A 17372-nucleotide genomic window follows, 5' to 3' on the forward strand; every position below is an offset into this window, starting at 1 on the left:
CAGGCTGGTATTTGGGGTTATAAAACGGTTAATGTCTGTATTTCTACTCCCTATGATACTATAGGTCATAAGGTTGCAATAGAGCCCTCCTTGGAGTATGATGTAGTACTGGGGACGGATTTTCAATTTTTTCAGCAATTATGGGAAGATTGTCAGGTGACTAGAGCAGGAACACCTGATAGGCCCACAACACTTGACTTGCATCACACACTAGAGGAGAGTTACTCAGCAGAGGCTGAGGACGGGGAGTGTCAGCAGTTACTAGATGTAGGTCAGATAGGGGTCTGCCAGACTGCTGGGGGAGCTGAAGACCAGACCGTGAGTCAAGTCCAAGAGGATCCAGTGACTCAAGTGACAAATGGGCCTCTGACTGAAACAGAATCTTCAGTGAAACCAGAAACGGATCAGGTACAGGAACATGGGTTCCATCCGCCAGCTGAAGATGAGCCCAAGGTGGGGCTAGAGTTGCGCGGTCATCTGGAAGAGGTGACTGGAAAAGAAGCTACAGAGATGTCTGTGGATAATGCAGAAGTACTGAAGAGAGTACATGTGGAGCTGGGTGCTGCGCTTACTGTCACAGACAGAGTCCTGAGTGAAGGAGATGTGATGTCTGGACCAGAGATGGATCGTGACCAGGAAGGTCGAACCACTGGACCAGATGTTGTTGCAGACCCAGGAGCCCTAGACCTTTCTGCTGGGCAGCAGAGAGACAGTGTTGAAGTGAAAGAGAAGTCTGCCAATGAGCAGAGAGACAGTCCAGAGAGACTGTCCAGGAACTACCCTGAAGCCCAAGTGGCCAAGACCCTTGAAAAGGGGGAGACTGCTCCTAAAGGTGGAAAAGAGTCTGAACGAGTTGGCTTGAAGGAAGAGACAGGCCAAGCACAGGTGACTGTCAGAGGACAAGAGAATGTCACAAGGTCCAGCAGCGAGAGTAAGGAGACCGCTGTAAGTAAGAGATCTCGGAAAAAACGCGCTGGTCTTGGTAAAAAAAGGGAGCAGATCCAGAACCTTGAAGAAACCTTACAGATGGTTTCTGCTAATTTGTCTCAAAAGCAAGAAGTGGTTCATCACCTGACAGAGGAGAAAGAAAAAATGCTTGCAGACTTGAATAAAGAGCAGGAAGCAACGCTTCAGCTGCAGAAAGATATGGAGCGCCACAAAAGTGAGTTTGCGGCTCTGCAGGATGAACTGTCCCGCTCCCAGGGTCTTATGACCAGCAAGGAGAGAGAATTGGAGATTCTGGCCAAGCAGATCTCATTCAAGGATGAAGAAGTGAATGTCCTGTGTGGGGCATATCTGGCTCTGCAAAGTGATCACAAGGCTAGGTTGGTAGCCATGGAAGAGCTGGAGAAGGAGAAAGTGGTAATGGCTCATAAGGTGCAGAGCCTGGAGGCGCAGAACGAAACGCATATTAAGTCTCTCGCAGCTGCCTTGGATTCACTGGGTACTCAGCTCTCTGAACAAGAGGCTCAGCTAAAAGTCTATGAGCAGAAAGTGTCCAAGATGGCGCAACTGAATAAAGACAATGAGCAGATGAGAGAACAACTGCTGTCCCTGGAGGATACTGTCAAAAACTTGACAGAATTGCTGGAAAGTGAGAAGAAGAACTCTGCTAAGCTCAAGAGTGAGCAGCAGAAATGTTTAAAGCTGGAAGGGGACATGAAGGTCCTAAAAGAAAGCCGTGACCAAGTTATAGCAGAACTGGCTAACGAGAGGTTAAAAGTGTCTCAGATGAAAATTGAGGCCAAAGCCACAGCGGTCCGTGTAAAAGAAGAAAAACTGCTTGTGAGGCAAAAGCTACTGGAGACAGGGATGCTTTCTCTAAAAAAGGCGGAGTCTGAACAATGGACGCAAGAAACAGTAGAGTCTGAAGACCATGAGGAGAAGCCATATGAAAGGTCCTCTGAAGCTGATACTGAGGTGAAACCATATGGGAAGTCCTCTGAAGCTGCAGAGATATTAACATTGCATGGTGAAAATTCTGAGGCAGAGAAGTTCTCTGAGGTAGAAGTTAAACCAGAGATAACTGCAGAAGCTGCAAGTAAAGTCAGTGACACATCTGAAGGTGCAGGTGAAAAACTGGCTAAAGGAGCCAAGAGTTCTCAGCCTAAAAATGAGCCTGTGAAAGTCTGTGTCCCTAAAGAAAGGGCTAATAAGAAAGCAGAGTCCTTAAAAAGAGGTCACTGTGATAGAAGACTGGGTTGTGGTGGAAACCCTGAGAGGCACTGGATTAGAAAACACTGGAAGAAAGTCCGCAGAAGTAGAATTTGGAGAAGAGTCCGTCTCAAGGAGAAGAGGGACAAGTGCATTAAAGGGAAGCCTCCTGAATTGTGGAGGATGACTTGGAAGACCTGCAAATGGGTGATACAGGCTCGGTTGGCCACCAGCAAAGTTCGTGCAATGGTCATACCAGTGACAGAAAAAGACAATGGCCTAGAGCATCTGCCTTGTCCGCACCTAGAGTCCAGAGCACTGCACAGACCAAGATGAAGAACCTGGTGTTAGAACGGTGTGACATGAATGGAGCTTTTTACAAGGAATTTGTCAAAGGTGACCAAAAGTGTTGTGCTCGGTGGCTGATGAAAGTGCGAATGAAAGAAAGGTGCACCATTGAAGTGGTGCAGATAAAATCTACTGATGAAGGAAGCCAAGTGCCCCAAAATCTGTTGGACGTAGTTGTTCAAGGAAAAGGAAAGGCAGTTGGACTCTGCCTTTTGAATACAAGTGCTCCTTCCCGGTGGTCTGAGCAGAGGGGGGGGGATATGTGGCAGTGTGGCAAGGAAAGGGTGTATTTCCCTTGCTATCTCTGCAGAATGCTCCACCTGTGGCCTGATTAATGAGGTATCAGGAAGGGAAAGTGTGTGTTTAAAAGGAAAAGAAACAGAATAGTTGGGGCTCTTCCTAGGAGACAGCATGTGGGCTGTAGGGAAGAGACAGAGGCTGCTGAGGAGTACACAGCCTGAGCTGAGTGGCTCAAAGAGAGTGACATTGTGAGTAGAAGGTTGCAGGGGACATAAGTTTAACCGGCTGAGGGAAGCTCAGCGGTTGTTAGTCAGGACAAGCTGATCTGTTTAGTCAGTGACCAGACGGTCTAGGATTTTGTTTGTTCCTGCTTTTTGTTTATTTCTTACCCTGCAACCTGTCTAATAAAACTGGCAAGGTGCCAGATTTGCATTATAAGCGTTTGTTTGCTGGTTTATTGAGAAGAAACGCATCCTGTGGCGTGGTCAAGGACGATCCCAGAGCTAATCCCCAAGACTGATCGTCACATAACATATGTAAGGTTTTTATAAACTTTTTTTTTTTTTTTTATATTAAAAGGGGCCTTCTTTTTTTTCTACTTGTGCCCCTACCCCCCCAAAAAATGTCTGTGCTCGTCCCAAATAGCAATGATGTGGGCCACACTGGTTTTAGTAAAGAGATGGAGGGCACAATCTGGTGTCGTTGTCCTGGTTGATGGCGCCTTTTATATTGGTGAAGACTGGGAATAGGGAATATTTTGAGCACCTTGTAAAAAGAATGCCACAAAGAATGAAGGCAAAAGGGGGTCCAACCCAGTTCTGGCAAGTTGTATCTAATAAAGTGGCCAGTGAGTGTGTACAGGACATGTGAGTCTTTTCGTTAAGTGTACTGCGTAAAAACTGCTCTAACCCCTCCCCATTGAACCTCTTCTTCTTCTTTTTTTTTTCTTTTTTTTACCCTACAATTTTTTTCAGTCTTACTGAACGTTTTATATTACAATTAAAGAATAAAATAAATAAAGGGAGGGGAAAAAAAAAAAAAAAAAAAGCACTCATAGGAATGTGGATGTGAAAAAATTAAAGCGTTATGGCAATGAGAACACGAAGAAGGAAAAAAGACCCAAAAAATGCCTTGGTCAGGTTTATGTACGTATCTGTAACCATTTTTTTTTAAATCACTGTGATGCATTAAAAAAAAATTGAAGCAACTTTGCAAGTAGTCTCTATTAAACATTTCCTTCAGTTTTGTGTCCACAGCTTTTACCGATCTCATGTGGTAGAGACCTTTATAGAAACACTTTGTAGTCTGATCCTGTAGGTATACTGCCTTCTACCTGCCCCCTCCCTTCTTCTTTAAAGCTTATTAAATGTAGATGAGCCAGACGTAGGGGACAAGTGGGTGTATAACTGACCTCACAGACTACACACAGTTTGATTGTAGTCTGTTACTATGGAAACACATAGAGATTTGAAGCTGGGCTAAGCTGGTTGATCTGGAACATCTTTGTCTATCAACCCTTCTTTTTACTCTGTAGAGATGGACTAGACATTAAAGGGGTACTCCGGATAGGGGATAAGATGCCTGATTGCGGGGTTCCCGCCGCTGGGGACCCCCAAGATCTTGCACGCCGCACCCCGTTAAAATCAGTCTCCGGAGCGTGTTTGGAGTAATGACGACGTTACTATCTTCTGTTCCCGTGGTCGGGAGCCAGAACCTCCAGCGCTGCCGGAAGCAGATACAGGTGGGGGCTGCGTGCTGTATTGCGGGGGTCCCCAGCGGCGGGACCCCCGTGATCAGACATCTTATCCCCTATCCTTTGGATAGGGGATAAGATGTCTAGGGGTGGAGTACCCCTTTTAAATTAACACTTTTATAGTGCCAAACGCGCGCACACACTAGGACGCACGAGGCTATTTGCATAGCACGGCGCTCTAATGCAGTGTTAATAGCAAGAGTAGTTAAAGGGCTACTCCGCTTCCCCAGCGTTCTGAACCTATAGTGCCAAACGCTTGGAGACTTGCATTGAGGGGGTGTGGCGTGACGTCACGGTTGGCGTGGCCGTGACGTTACGGCCCCGCCCACTCCAAGCCTTCAGAACTAAATGTTCCGAATGCTTGGGCAGCGGAGTACCCCTTTAAGAGTTGGGCTCTGCAATAACAATGTAGCATATCATCTCATATTTTTTCTTTTTTTTCTTTCTAATCTGATCTTTGCAAGTCATGTAACCACCTAGTGCTCTCCAGATCTTCTAGATCAGTGTTTCCCAACTAGTGCGTCCCCAGCTGTTGCAAAACTACAACTCCCAGCATGCCCGGACAGCCTTTGGCTGTCCGGGCATGCTGGGAGTTGTAGTTTTGCAGCAGCTGGAGGCACGCTAGTTGGTAAACATTGTGCTTGAGCTTGCTATTCGAAAGCTCCGTAGAATAGTTGCGACAGCTGTACCGCACTGGTGAAGTCTGCTTTATCAGTACTGCTGGTTTAGCTAGTGCTGCAGCTCCACTGACTAAAAAACTTTCCGTATTTTCTTAGCAAATTTGACATTTGCGTGATCTTTGTGCAGCACCTGCGGATGACAATAGGTAAGCAAAGTGTTCTAAGAATGGATGTGCAAAGTCCTGTTATAGGATCTCTTTGGGGCAGACACGGGGAACATTTTTCGCAATTTTAAGTCATGTGCACATTATACAATTCCGTGAAGAAAGTTAGCTAGAAAAATAAGACAATGACACCCCAATAAATATCGACTTGTGTATTTTCCCACTGTGTGTGAGACAGCTTGGTAATAAACATAGGGGGAGATATAGCAAAACCTGTGCAGAGAAAAACTTGCCCAGTTGCCCATAGCAACCAATCAGATCGCTCCTTTCATTTATAACAAGGCCTGTGAAAAATGAAAGAAGCCATCTGATTGGTTGCTATGGACAACTGGGCAAGTTTTCCTCTGCACAGGTTTTGATAAATCTCCAACTTGGTCTACTAGTTGCCACAATTGGTTCATTCCCAAATGTACACCTGCGCCGTATCTGCGCAAAGCTCAAAAGGACCAGGGTTCAAGCAGATTTGATATTCGGAACTGAATAGATCAGAAAATCACTTGTTTAACCTCTTGAAGGGTTACTCCAGCCCTGAGACATCTTATCCCCTATACAAAGGAAAGGGGATAAGATGTCTCACCCCGGAGGTTCTGCCGCTGGGGACCCCCGCAATCTTGTATTCGCCACCCACCTGTTTGAGCTGCACGCAGCGGCCAACACGCCCCCCTCCCATAGACTTGCATGGCGGGGGAGACGTCACACGGGGGCGGAGTCATGACGTCACGATAGCTGTTTGTGAGCTGGCACAGCGGCGTGCAGCTCAAACAGGTGGGTGGTGAATACAAGATTGCGGGGGTCCCCAGCGGCAGGAACCCTGCGGTGAGACCTCTTATCCTCTATCCTTTGAATAGGAGATAAGATGTCTCAGGGCCGGAGTACCCCTTTAAAGACGCAGCCCATTTTTACATTTTTGCATTTCGTTTTTTCCCCTCCTCGTCTTCTAAGAGCAATGTAAGGTCTTGTTTTTTTGCGCGACAAATTGTACTTTGTAATAACGCCTTTAATTTTAACAATAAAATGTGCAGCACAACCAAATATTTCACAATTTTGCTACTTTTTGGAGGGTTTTGTTTTTTCATGCAGTGACATTTTCTTATTATGTGGGTCAATACGATTAATACATTATCCATATTTACATACTTTTCTATTATTGTACTGCTTTAAAAAAAAAAAATTTTTATATATATATATATATATATATATATATATATATATATATATATATATAAATTATTTTTTTTTTTAACCAAAATTAGTTTATTTTAAGGCTTTGTGCAGCAAAAACTAACTTATCTCCTATACACAAAATCTGCTCCAGCTCTCCCTAAAACAGAACAAGGTTTGGCATGAGCGCTGTATTTCCGGCTCCAGTAGAGCTGCATGGAGGGCACCTGCAGGAGATAGTGGGGGTTCCCAGTGGTCGGATCCTCCATGATCAGCGCTACTTATCCCCTTTCCTGTACTTAGGGCATAAGTTCATTTTCACTGCACAACTCCTTTTTAAAATTCCACTCTTTTTACCCCCTATAACATTCGTATTTCATTTCTCCGTATACCTGGATGTATAAGGGCTATTTTTTTTTCTGGGCCCTGTGAACTGTAGTTTTTATCAGTACCACTTTTGCCTTTGTGTGACTTTTTAATCAATTTTTATAAAAAAAAAATTGGCATGTCATGTGACTAAAAATCTGTTATTGACCTTTTCTTTTTTACGTTTATGTTGTTCACTGTACTGGATTATTAACATTATATTTTGATAGTTCAGACCTTTTACGCATGTGTTTATTCCAATAGTATATTTACTATATCTGCTCCCCCCTGCTGCTGATCTCCAGTTCACCTGTGCTGCGGACCCGCCGGTCCCGCCTTCGGCTTCTCAGGGTTAGCGTATGAAAGGAAATGTCCGGCACTTCAGGCGTATGGATAAAAAAAAAGCTTGATATATTGAAGTCTTGAAACAAATGTCACATACAGAAAGGCTTGGCTGACGCGTTTCGCACCTGCCGGTGCTTAATCGCAGACTGACCAATACATACCACACTACTAAAATATGAATGTAGAGTCACATGACCCATTACATCATTAGTTTAAAATCCCCAAGGCAGTCAGAAAACCCGGAATGGGAATATTTATTGCATTTTAGTAAGTAGTTGTTCACACCTATATAGGCAATGGTACAAAAACCACATATAAAGATTATTTGAGCATAGAATATATAAATAGTTTATATAAATAGTGTCCAGCTCATTGCTTACTAGAAAAGGCATGAGTCAAACTTATAATTAGCACAATATGGTGACAATAACTGGTGGTAATTTCTTGCTGTTATACAGGAAAATATGTAACACTCACATTGTACATATTTTTTCATGAATACCATGCCCTTTCACCTAACAATAAATGTCGCCTAACAATAAATGTGTTTATTATTATTTCTTATTTTGTCTCTGGCCTTTCCCATGTTGCAGTGCAGCCGGAGACAATGCATCACTAGTCAGGTGTTGAAAAGGAGCCTGTATGTGCTTCACTGGGTGGAGTGTCAGCTGGGTGGAAGGGAGCTCATTCTCCGCAGGGCTGCAGAGAATTGTAGTTTTGAGCACCGCATGTGTGGAAGAGAGCCTAGCTGTACTGCAATGGGTTGGGTGGTTGATGTGTGGGAGGGGGATAAGTCACCTCCCACCTAGAAACAAGGGATCCTGAACATTGTAGTTGGAGGGAGGGCACTGAAACAGGAAATGGCCAGTTCAAACAAAGAAAGCAGCAGCGTTATGGAAGACACAGGACATAGCCATTTACCACCAACACAAGCACAGATCCTTAGTAAGCATGTTATCATTACTGGCCGAGAGAGGTAATTAGTAAAATCACCTTACCTTGGATAACCCATTTAAAACTGTTGGGCATATAGGGGGACATTTATAAAAGCATGTAGTAGTTTTTTTTTTGCTTAAAATTGTCACAAAAAAATGCGATTTTTATTTTTTATTTTTGCACAACTTTTTGATTGTGCAGTGCCCTAAGCAAAAAAAAAAAAAAAAGAAACTTGCTTACCAAAGCAAATAGTGATTTTTTTTTTGGGACTTGCAGTGGTCAGAGATTTATCAAGTGCAAAGGTTGCAAAAAAGTTTGATAAATAAGTTGCACTGAAGCAAAAAAAAAATAGTAAGAAAAATAGAACTAAAAAAAGGAATACATAAGCAAACATTGATAAATATCCCCCAAAAAGTACCAAAAACACATTATAAATTTGGCCCATGCAGTGTATTATTTTTAAGTAATTTGCAGCAGAGTTAACATGAGATTGCCATATTCAGGGACATTTATTACTTTCAGTTGCACTAACATTAACAGCTGTTGGGCAAGAATGCCCTTTTCTAACATGGGCTGCTTTTAGATGACTGTAGTAAGGATCCTATACCTGCACCTCCTGCAGTTCTAATGAACTGGACTTGGATCTTCCTAGCTTCCTCTAGTCATCTATCATCTGGGTAGGACTGCAAAAGGATTGGACATTACGGGCATAATTTTAAATTCTCAATTGTATCCACATTAAGGCTGTCTACATACTGTGATGTGTGGCTATACATGGAATTCAATGGTACATGTACTGTATGAGCGCTTCAAATTATTTTGACAAGGTAAGGCTTCCTAACATTTCATTAAGTTTTGTAAATGGGTCACTACACATCATGGGCTATATTGGGCAGCAAATCTAGTGGAGATCCCCCAGGCTTTTCCGAAGATCATTACAATTAAAAAGCCCTTCTACCCACTGGGATCTTAAACTCATTCTAGGCATGTTTTCATTATAGGATATTAGATTGTATCTTCCTTTTTGGATGTGTAACTTTGTAAGCTGGGAACACTATTTTATATTGATCGTAAAGAGAATAAATCACATTATACAAAAGATGCAGCGTCATGGTGGAGGGCTCCCGTTGTATGGCTTCTGAAATAAGACTCAAACACTAGTGTATGAGGAAAGTGAATTTTTCCACCTAGCAGAAAATCTCATATATTTTACTTTGTAACCTGCCCTGGAAATATGACGGCTGTTCTCAGACTAGTCACTATGGGCAGCAGCATGGTTTCAGGAATGGCTTTAGTACCCTAGGGGGAATTTACCCTTGGTCACTGGACTATTATTTGGTGGTGTTCACAGGTCCATCACAGGTACAAGGTGTGCAAGAATCCCCCCACTCTGTTACAAAGGCACAGGCACACAGGGGGATCTCCTAGTTAGCAAGACCACCCTGCATATGTGACACTGCTATATACTTTGCCAGGGGGACTACTACCCTCAGCTGCCCTGGGCTATTCCTCCTATCCTCCTCATCTGCACCACATGGGCCTGCTGGTGGGGCACATTACTCTATTTTAGGCCTTCTGCTGGCTGTCTCCTTTTTGTTGGTTCACTCTTCCTCACCTCATCCTCAGTGGTTGCTCTCCTTTACTCAACTTTCCAACATTGTTTCCAATGGTCCATTTTGGGCAAGAAGGTTCAGGCTGTCCCACACAGCCTCTTCAGTCTCTGCACTATCCACATAACAGCTGGCCATCCAAGGCTAGGGGGTTAGCTGGCCATCACATGTTCTTCATTTGACTTCTACGACACCTGCTCAACAAGAAGCGGGCTACAACTCTTTTATCCACTTTTGATTCCCAAACCTGAAACAATAACAATGAGCCAGCCCAGCTAACCAAATGTGGTAAACGTAAAGAAATCAGCCCTGAAATATTAACCCTATCCTCATCAAAATGTGCAATCCCTGATGAATCTTGTCATATTGATATGATTCTTAGACCATGACAAAAAGGAAAGCTGGTAAGCATTGAAAGAAAGATCCTGAGAAGAGTGTATGGACCAATAAATGGCCTTGGCATGTGCAAGTTGGGTACATTAAAATATGACAAGTATGCCAAGAATTAAATGCACAATATTTTAATTTGAACCCAACAAAGGAGTAATATCCCAATTGCCCTTATTGGAAAAAATTTACATCACTCAAACTAAGACTTAAGATGTGGTAGGTTTGGAAGGTGTAAAGTAGAAGTAAAGAGGCCATGGCTCAGAATTGGCTTTGACATCTTAAGAAGGAGGGACTGACCTCATGGGGTCACATAATGGATTATAAGGCTGCTCGTATAGTAAATGCACCCTGGTTTTATGATGTTACTGTTCAGGTCACAACAAATCTATATCTTGTACCACGTACTTCTACTTTTGGATATGTATACTGTAAACGATCCACTTGGAGCACAATAATTTCCTTTGGTTGGTGAATTGAAGTCCAATGTGTACATGACTTTATCCAAGTTTCTGTTTCACGTTCTCTCTTGTTAGGTTGTGGTAAACAATGCTGCCGGTAACTTTATTTCTCCTTCCGAAAGACTTTCTGCCAACGCCTGGAGAACCATCACAGACATTGTCCTTAATGGCACAGCTTACGTAACGCTTGAGGTTGGGAAGGAGCTAATTAAAGCAGGAAAAGGTAAGCCACATATCGACCTGGATCTGACATGACCTTTACCTGCTGTGAAAGATCTCAACACTTCCAGCCCAAACATTTTCTCATCTGCTCTTAGCTTTACATTGCAGATGTCATATTGCACCCGCTACATCGCCGCCAGTCTGAGGAGCTCATTAACTTGTTAATGACTTTTTTTCTTTTCTTTTTTTTTCTCCTTGCAAATCAGAAATTAATTGACAGATTTTATAAGTAGGGAATAATAGCATTTTAGATGATGTCTAAGATATGAAAATAACATGATGTCTAAGAGTGCTTTACATACTGAAGTTGTATTGAGATTTATAAATGCAATGTAAGATGGCTTTAAGAATTTTAAAAACTCCACATTTGGTCTCAAAAAAAAAAAAAAAAAAAAGCACACACTACTGGTTACGCTCTGTTTTAGCACCCCATTCCTGCTGTTCCTGTATGCACATTGGTGTTTATTGTCTGCTGTGATCATCGGCCAATATTTTTACAATTTAGTGGCATGTTAACTTGTGTGGCATTAAAGTGGGATTGAGATCTGAAGAAGTTATTCGGTATCCACAGGATGGGGAATAACAAACTGATCATAGAAACCTAGAACACGGTGGGGATCCAACCACTAGGACCCCCATTGATTGCAAGAATGGGGACAAATTTGGCTCTCGAGTAAACGGAGCGCACCGCGTTCCATTCCCTCTGTATGTGGATGACCAAACTTTGCCAAGCTGAACGCTTGGCAATGTTAAGAAGCCCCATAGAGAATGAATGGAGCATTGGTTACTCCAATAATTCCTGGGTCAGTTTTGTCCTCTCTCTCAAGATCCATGTGGGTACCAGTGGCCGGACCCCCACCAATCTGCGTATTTTCTATCCAGTGTAACCTGAATAACAAAACTAAGTAAATGCTGGCTCACCTCCCAAACACTCTGCACGGATCCGCCCGTACCAGGTGTGTAACGTCAGGAAACAATGGAAAGATGGTCCAGCAGAGTAATGCAAATTCCAGCTTTATTAGGCATAAAAGCAGTACATCACACATAAAATGGTGAAGGCAGATTCTGGACACATTTTGAACAGCAATCCGTTCTTTGTCACAGATAACACAGCAGTGCACATAGTCTTCTTATATAGGTAACCACAATTCGTAAAGTAAGACATGCACAGGTGCAATTAAATAAGTAATTAAAACCATGTGACCAAACACAGCAAGTTGAATTGGATTGGATTTGGACTACTTGGTGTGAACAGGGATCTCCAAAGGGACCGGCAATCATCCCAGATGCAGCTAAAGACTCTGCTCCACATGAACAACCAATGCGCCGGAAAACAAATAGAAACCAATTCACACCAAGCTGATTTCACAAAGAGAACATGATATAATACTATAAGCCTGAAGAGAAAATTAATAATGTTGAAGCAAAAAACACTTAGAGGACAACTGCAGTGGTAAACATTTATATATGCCCGGGCCTCAAAAATAAACAAAATAAACTCGTACATGCCTTCCTACGAGCCCCCGTTGGTCTGGCACAGGCCTCACGGTCCGGCAGTGCTGACGTCATTCCACTTCCTGGGGACGGGGATGCCACAGAGCCGTCGGCGTATCACCGGCCGTAGCGATGTCCCGCCCCGGCCTGTGATAGGCTGAGCCCACTGTCATGTAAGGAGCTTTGGCCGGCTTCTTACATGACAGTGGGCTCAGCCTATCACCAACCGGGGCGGGACATCGCTACGGACGGTGATACGCCGACAGCTCTGCGGCGTCCCCATCCCCAGGAAGTGGAATGAGGTCAGCACTGCCGGACCGGGAGGCCTGTGCCAGACCAACGGGGGCTCGTAGGAAGGTATGTATGAGTTTATTTTGTTTATTTTTGAGGCCCGGGCACGGGCATATATAAATGTTTACCACTGCAGTTGTCCTTTTAATAAAAGTGAAACAATGCAGACACTCCAAATCCATGGGACGACATAATATTTAACTCCTTCTTACGAATATTGAGACCAAAAGGCTCTACAGTATTGAGGGTGAATTGCCAGAAGGCTTCACGATTAAAAAGTCTTCTTTGCAAGTCGCCCCCGCAGATATGTATATGGATTTTTTCTATTGGATACGCCAGACGCTTCATGTGAACCACGGTGAATATTTATGAAATGGGAGGATGCATCTGACAAAGTGCATCTAGAAGGATTACCAATGTAATTAAGATGTTCCAAAATCCTAGTTTAAAATTTTTGTTTAATGTACATATAGTGCATTCAATGACATAGACTACATTGGTGGAACAACAATTGAGGAACTGATTGAACTTAAAATTTCTGTCACCTCCTGCAATAACGAAATGGTAGTTTTAACATGTTAACAAGTGTGGCACGGATGTCTGCCACACTTTTCAAACCCCCTCATGTGCACTGAGCAGCTGGCGAGACAGCACGGCTCCCCGCTACTGCGGGTTGCACAGAAGCGAGTTAAAGACTCCTAAACCATTTGAAGGGACCCGGAAAAAGGTGCATATTTGAATATATATGGTGTACCCTAAGACTTGGGGAACCTTTCTTGTTTTACAGGTCACATGTTATAGCTTGACAGGCATTGTATCACCTGTCCCTATAGCGACTACATGTTTGTGATGTCTATCATTTTATAGAATCAATGTTCTATTCTATCTACCCCATCTATTCACTGAGGAGGTTACTGATGCTGACCGAAACGCGTCGAGTGTGGGATCATTATTGTTACGTTATGCGCTCCGGCCGCACACGCTGTGAGCGCATGGTCCCGTTACCTGCCGCTGCCGGCGTGGCTGGGACGCGCCCGCATGCAAGCTCCAATCCGTCACTAACCTGGTGCTTCTCCTGCCCCAGCCTCTACCTCCCTGCTCCAGCATTTGTCCTTGTCCCCTAGGGCGTGTGCGTGCTGGAGCTTTAAGATTTAAAGGGCCAGTGTAATTCAGCTGTGACTCATTTTATACATTCCTCCATCCTCCTCACTCCCCTGCCGGATCTTTGTTGCCTTGAGCCTGAGAGAAAGCATTCCTGTTTCTGCCTTGCCGTGTATTTGATCCTTCGCTTTGTGACCAAACCTTGCTTCTCTGCCGCCTACCTATTGACCTCCTGCTACGTCCTGACTATGCAACCGTGCCGCCTGCCCTGACCTTCTGCTATCCAGACTGCGAGCTGCCTTATCCCTCCTGTGCCTCACATCTCCTCAGCCGCCTGTGTGGTCGAGCCGTGCCAGGGGTAACGACCTGGGTGCCGCCTGCCGTAGCAAGTCCATCCCGCTTTGTGGGGGGGCTCTGGTGAAAACCAGCGGCACCTTAGACTCCGCTCCCTGATACAGTCAGAGTTATCTACCACACAGGTCCAGCGGATCCACATCCGTGAGTGTTACAATTGTATATGGACACCCTTTGACATAGCTCGTTTAACAGTTTGTCAGCATTGGATATGTGTTGGTATTCAGGAAAGACGTCACTAGTCTCCTGATAATACATTCACTTATATGTCCTATCTTTTAGCGATAGAAATAAAAGCTAGGTTTAATTCACTCCCCCTTTTTTTTTTTTTTTTTTTTTTCGGCAATGCCACCAAGTGTCGGAAATGTGTGAATTGTTGCCTATACAATTCGAGGCTGTATGATCCCCTAATGAACTCTGTTTTTTTTTCTCATTTATCATGCAACCTTCAGATAAAATATGTGCCAACATAGGATCCTGTTTGAGAAAGTAGATGTCTCAAGACAATACTGCGGGCTCTGTTGAAATAGACTTTGATTTGGGGATATGCTTGAAAGATAATTCCGTTCTATCCCGATTGCTAACGTAATGTTCTGCTGCCTCCAGGTTTTTATGAGAATAGCCCCGTTCATGCAACATGTGTTTTCAATTCTACGTTCTGTTGTTTAAAAGAAGAAAAAGTAGAATTATTTATTTTTAATCGTATAATTTCCCCCACTGGAATAGCCCTTGTTATGGTTTGGATGATTACTGTCAGCCCTTAATAATGTATTACCCGAAATGGGTTTCCAATATGAATACCCACCAGGATCAGGTCGAGAAAGGATAGGGTATCTGTATATGTTTCAACAGTAAACCTAAGATTAAATGTATTGTCATTGATGTATTTGGTGAAGTCTGGCACGAAATAATTCAGACCGCCAGATGAGTAGCATATCGTTGATGTATCTTCCGTACCAGACCACACCGGCAGAAAAGGGATTAGATTCAGAAAATATATACAGCGATTCCCAACAGGTTAGCAAGGGATGGGGAATGTCTAGCCCCCATAGAAACTCCACTGATTTGTAAAAAGTGATCACCATTGAATGAAAAATAATTGAGACATCAAAACTTGTGTAACCGTATTTTCCAGCATATAAGGCAAACCCCCCCCCCAACTTTTACAGTTAAAATATAGAGTTTGGGATATACTCGCCATATAAGACTACCCCTCTACCGCGATATGTTACCATAGTTCCCTCACACTAGGTAGGCAGCATAGTTCCCTCCCACTAGGTAGTCAGCATAGTCCCCCCCCCCCCCCACATTGGGTTTTCAGCATAGTCCCCCCCCCCCCACATTAGGTTGTCAGCATAGACCGTCCCGCCCCCCCCCCCCCCACATTAGGTTGTCAGCATAGTTCCCCCCCCCCCCCCCACATTAGGTTGTCAGCATAGTTCCCCCCCCCCACATACATTAGGTTGTCAGCATAGTTCCCCCCCCCCCACATTAGGTTGTCAGCATAGTTTCCCCCCCCCCCCCAATTAGGTTGTCAGCATGGTTCCCCCCCCCTCCACATTAGGTTGTCAGCATAGTTCCCCCCCCCCCCCACATTAGGTTGGCATAGTCCCCCCCCCCCCCACATTAGGTTGTCAGTGTAGTTACCCCTACATTAGGTAAGTAGTGGACCCCACAGACATACAGCCTTCAGCCATATACAGTGTATGGCTGGAGGCTGTATGCCTGTGTACTGCCTCACCTCAGTGCTCTGACCACCGCTCCTCCGGTCCGGGGTCACGATCTACTGCTATGGCCTATAGGCCATAGCAGTAGATCCCGGGACCGGAGGAGCGCTGGTTAGAGCACCGAAGATGACGTGCCATTGGTAACTTATCATGCGCGCACGTCCTCGTTGCTCCACTCTGCCGTTTCTATGTGCGCACGCACAGGACATCAGTGACATCCCTGCGTGCGCTACCTCCCAGCAGCCCCAGCGTTTTTTTAAAGTTAACGCGGGGCAGCAGAAAGGTGACCGGGACATCCTTGTGTCCCCAAAAAAATCTTTCTGGACACAGGGATGTACCGAATGTGACAGGGGAATTTAATCTTGGTCGGGACGCCTGGGGTATCGATAATCCATACTCCAGGCATCCCGACAGACTGCAGCACCCGGTATATAAGACGACCCCGACTTTTGAGAACATTTTAAAAGTTTAAAAGTAGTCTTATACGCCGGAAAATACGGTACTCACAAAATAAACTCGCATAAATCAGTAGTGTAATGACTGTGCTTGCTCAGATGAAATGCTAAAGCTACCAAAGCCACATCCCATGGGATGCTGGTATACAGTGTGACGAGATCGCATGCAACCCAACTGTATCCTACATCCCACTGCATGCCATCTAATTGAGATAACACGTCCTTCGTGTCCCTCAGAAAACCGGGAACACGCTGGACCAGAGGCTGTAGCATCTGATCCAGCCATGAGGAAATTCTCTCCAGAAGTGATCCCCTGGAGGACTCGATAGGACGGATAGGTGGAGGAGAGATACCTTTTATGGGTCTTGGAAAGACCATGTAAAATAGGGTGTGGCAGTGTGGCAAGGAAAGGGTGTATTTCCTTGGCTCACCCTGCAGAAGCTCTCACCTGCTTCTTAAGTAATGAGGCAGGAGGGAAGAGAGGTGTATATGAGATGGAGACTGAGTGTAATGGGGGCTCTTCCTAGGAGACAGCATGTGGGCTGTAGGGAAGAGACAGAGCCTGCTGAGGAGTACACAGCCCGAGCTATGAGGGGCTCAAAGAGAGTGACATGAAGTGTGAATAGAAGGTTGCAGGGGACATCTGTTTAACCGGCTGAGGGAAGCTCAGCGGTTGTTAGTCAGGACAAGCTGATCTGTTTAGTCAGTGACCAGACGGTCTAGGATTTTGTTTGTTCCTGCTTTTTGTTTCTTTCTTTCCCTGCAACCTGTCTAATAAAACTGGCAAGGTGCCAGATTTGCATTATAAGCGTTTGTTTGCTGTTTTTTTTTAGAAGAAACGCATCCTGTGGCGTGGTCCAGGACGATCCCAGAGCTAATCCCCAAGACGGATCGTCACAAGGGGTAAAAGCATATGGTTCCAATAAATATGCTCTCCGATTGTCAGTAATGGCCCACAATGCAACCCCCTCCATTATCAAAGTATTTAAAGCTGTACTAAAATCCACCATGGGATCGCTATTTAACCTCCTATAGGTCTCTGGCTTATAGTATTATATCATGTTCTCTTTGTGAAATCAGCTTGGTGTGAATTGGTTTCTGTTTGTTTTCTGGCGCATTGGTT

General features: G+C 44.4%; 1 protein-coding gene across 1 annotated transcript in view; it reads left to right on the plus strand.

Moving 5' to 3' along the window:
* DECR1 (2,4-dienoyl-CoA reductase 1) overlaps positions 1-17372 on the plus strand; it is a 77402-nt gene that overhangs the window by 38946 nt on the left and 21084 nt on the right. Inside the window, exon 5 of the mRNA XM_056522312.1 lies at positions 10681-10828. Coding sequence (XP_056378287.1) covers positions 10681-10828 — 148 coding nt within the window. The remainder of the gene's footprint in view (positions 1-10680; positions 10829-17372) is intronic.

This window comes from Hyla sarda, chromosome 5 (assembly GCF_029499605.1).
Source record: "Hyla sarda isolate aHylSar1 chromosome 5, aHylSar1.hap1, whole genome shotgun sequence".
NCBI classification, from domain to species: Eukaryota; Metazoa; Chordata; class Amphibia; order Anura; family Hylidae; genus Hyla; species Hyla sarda.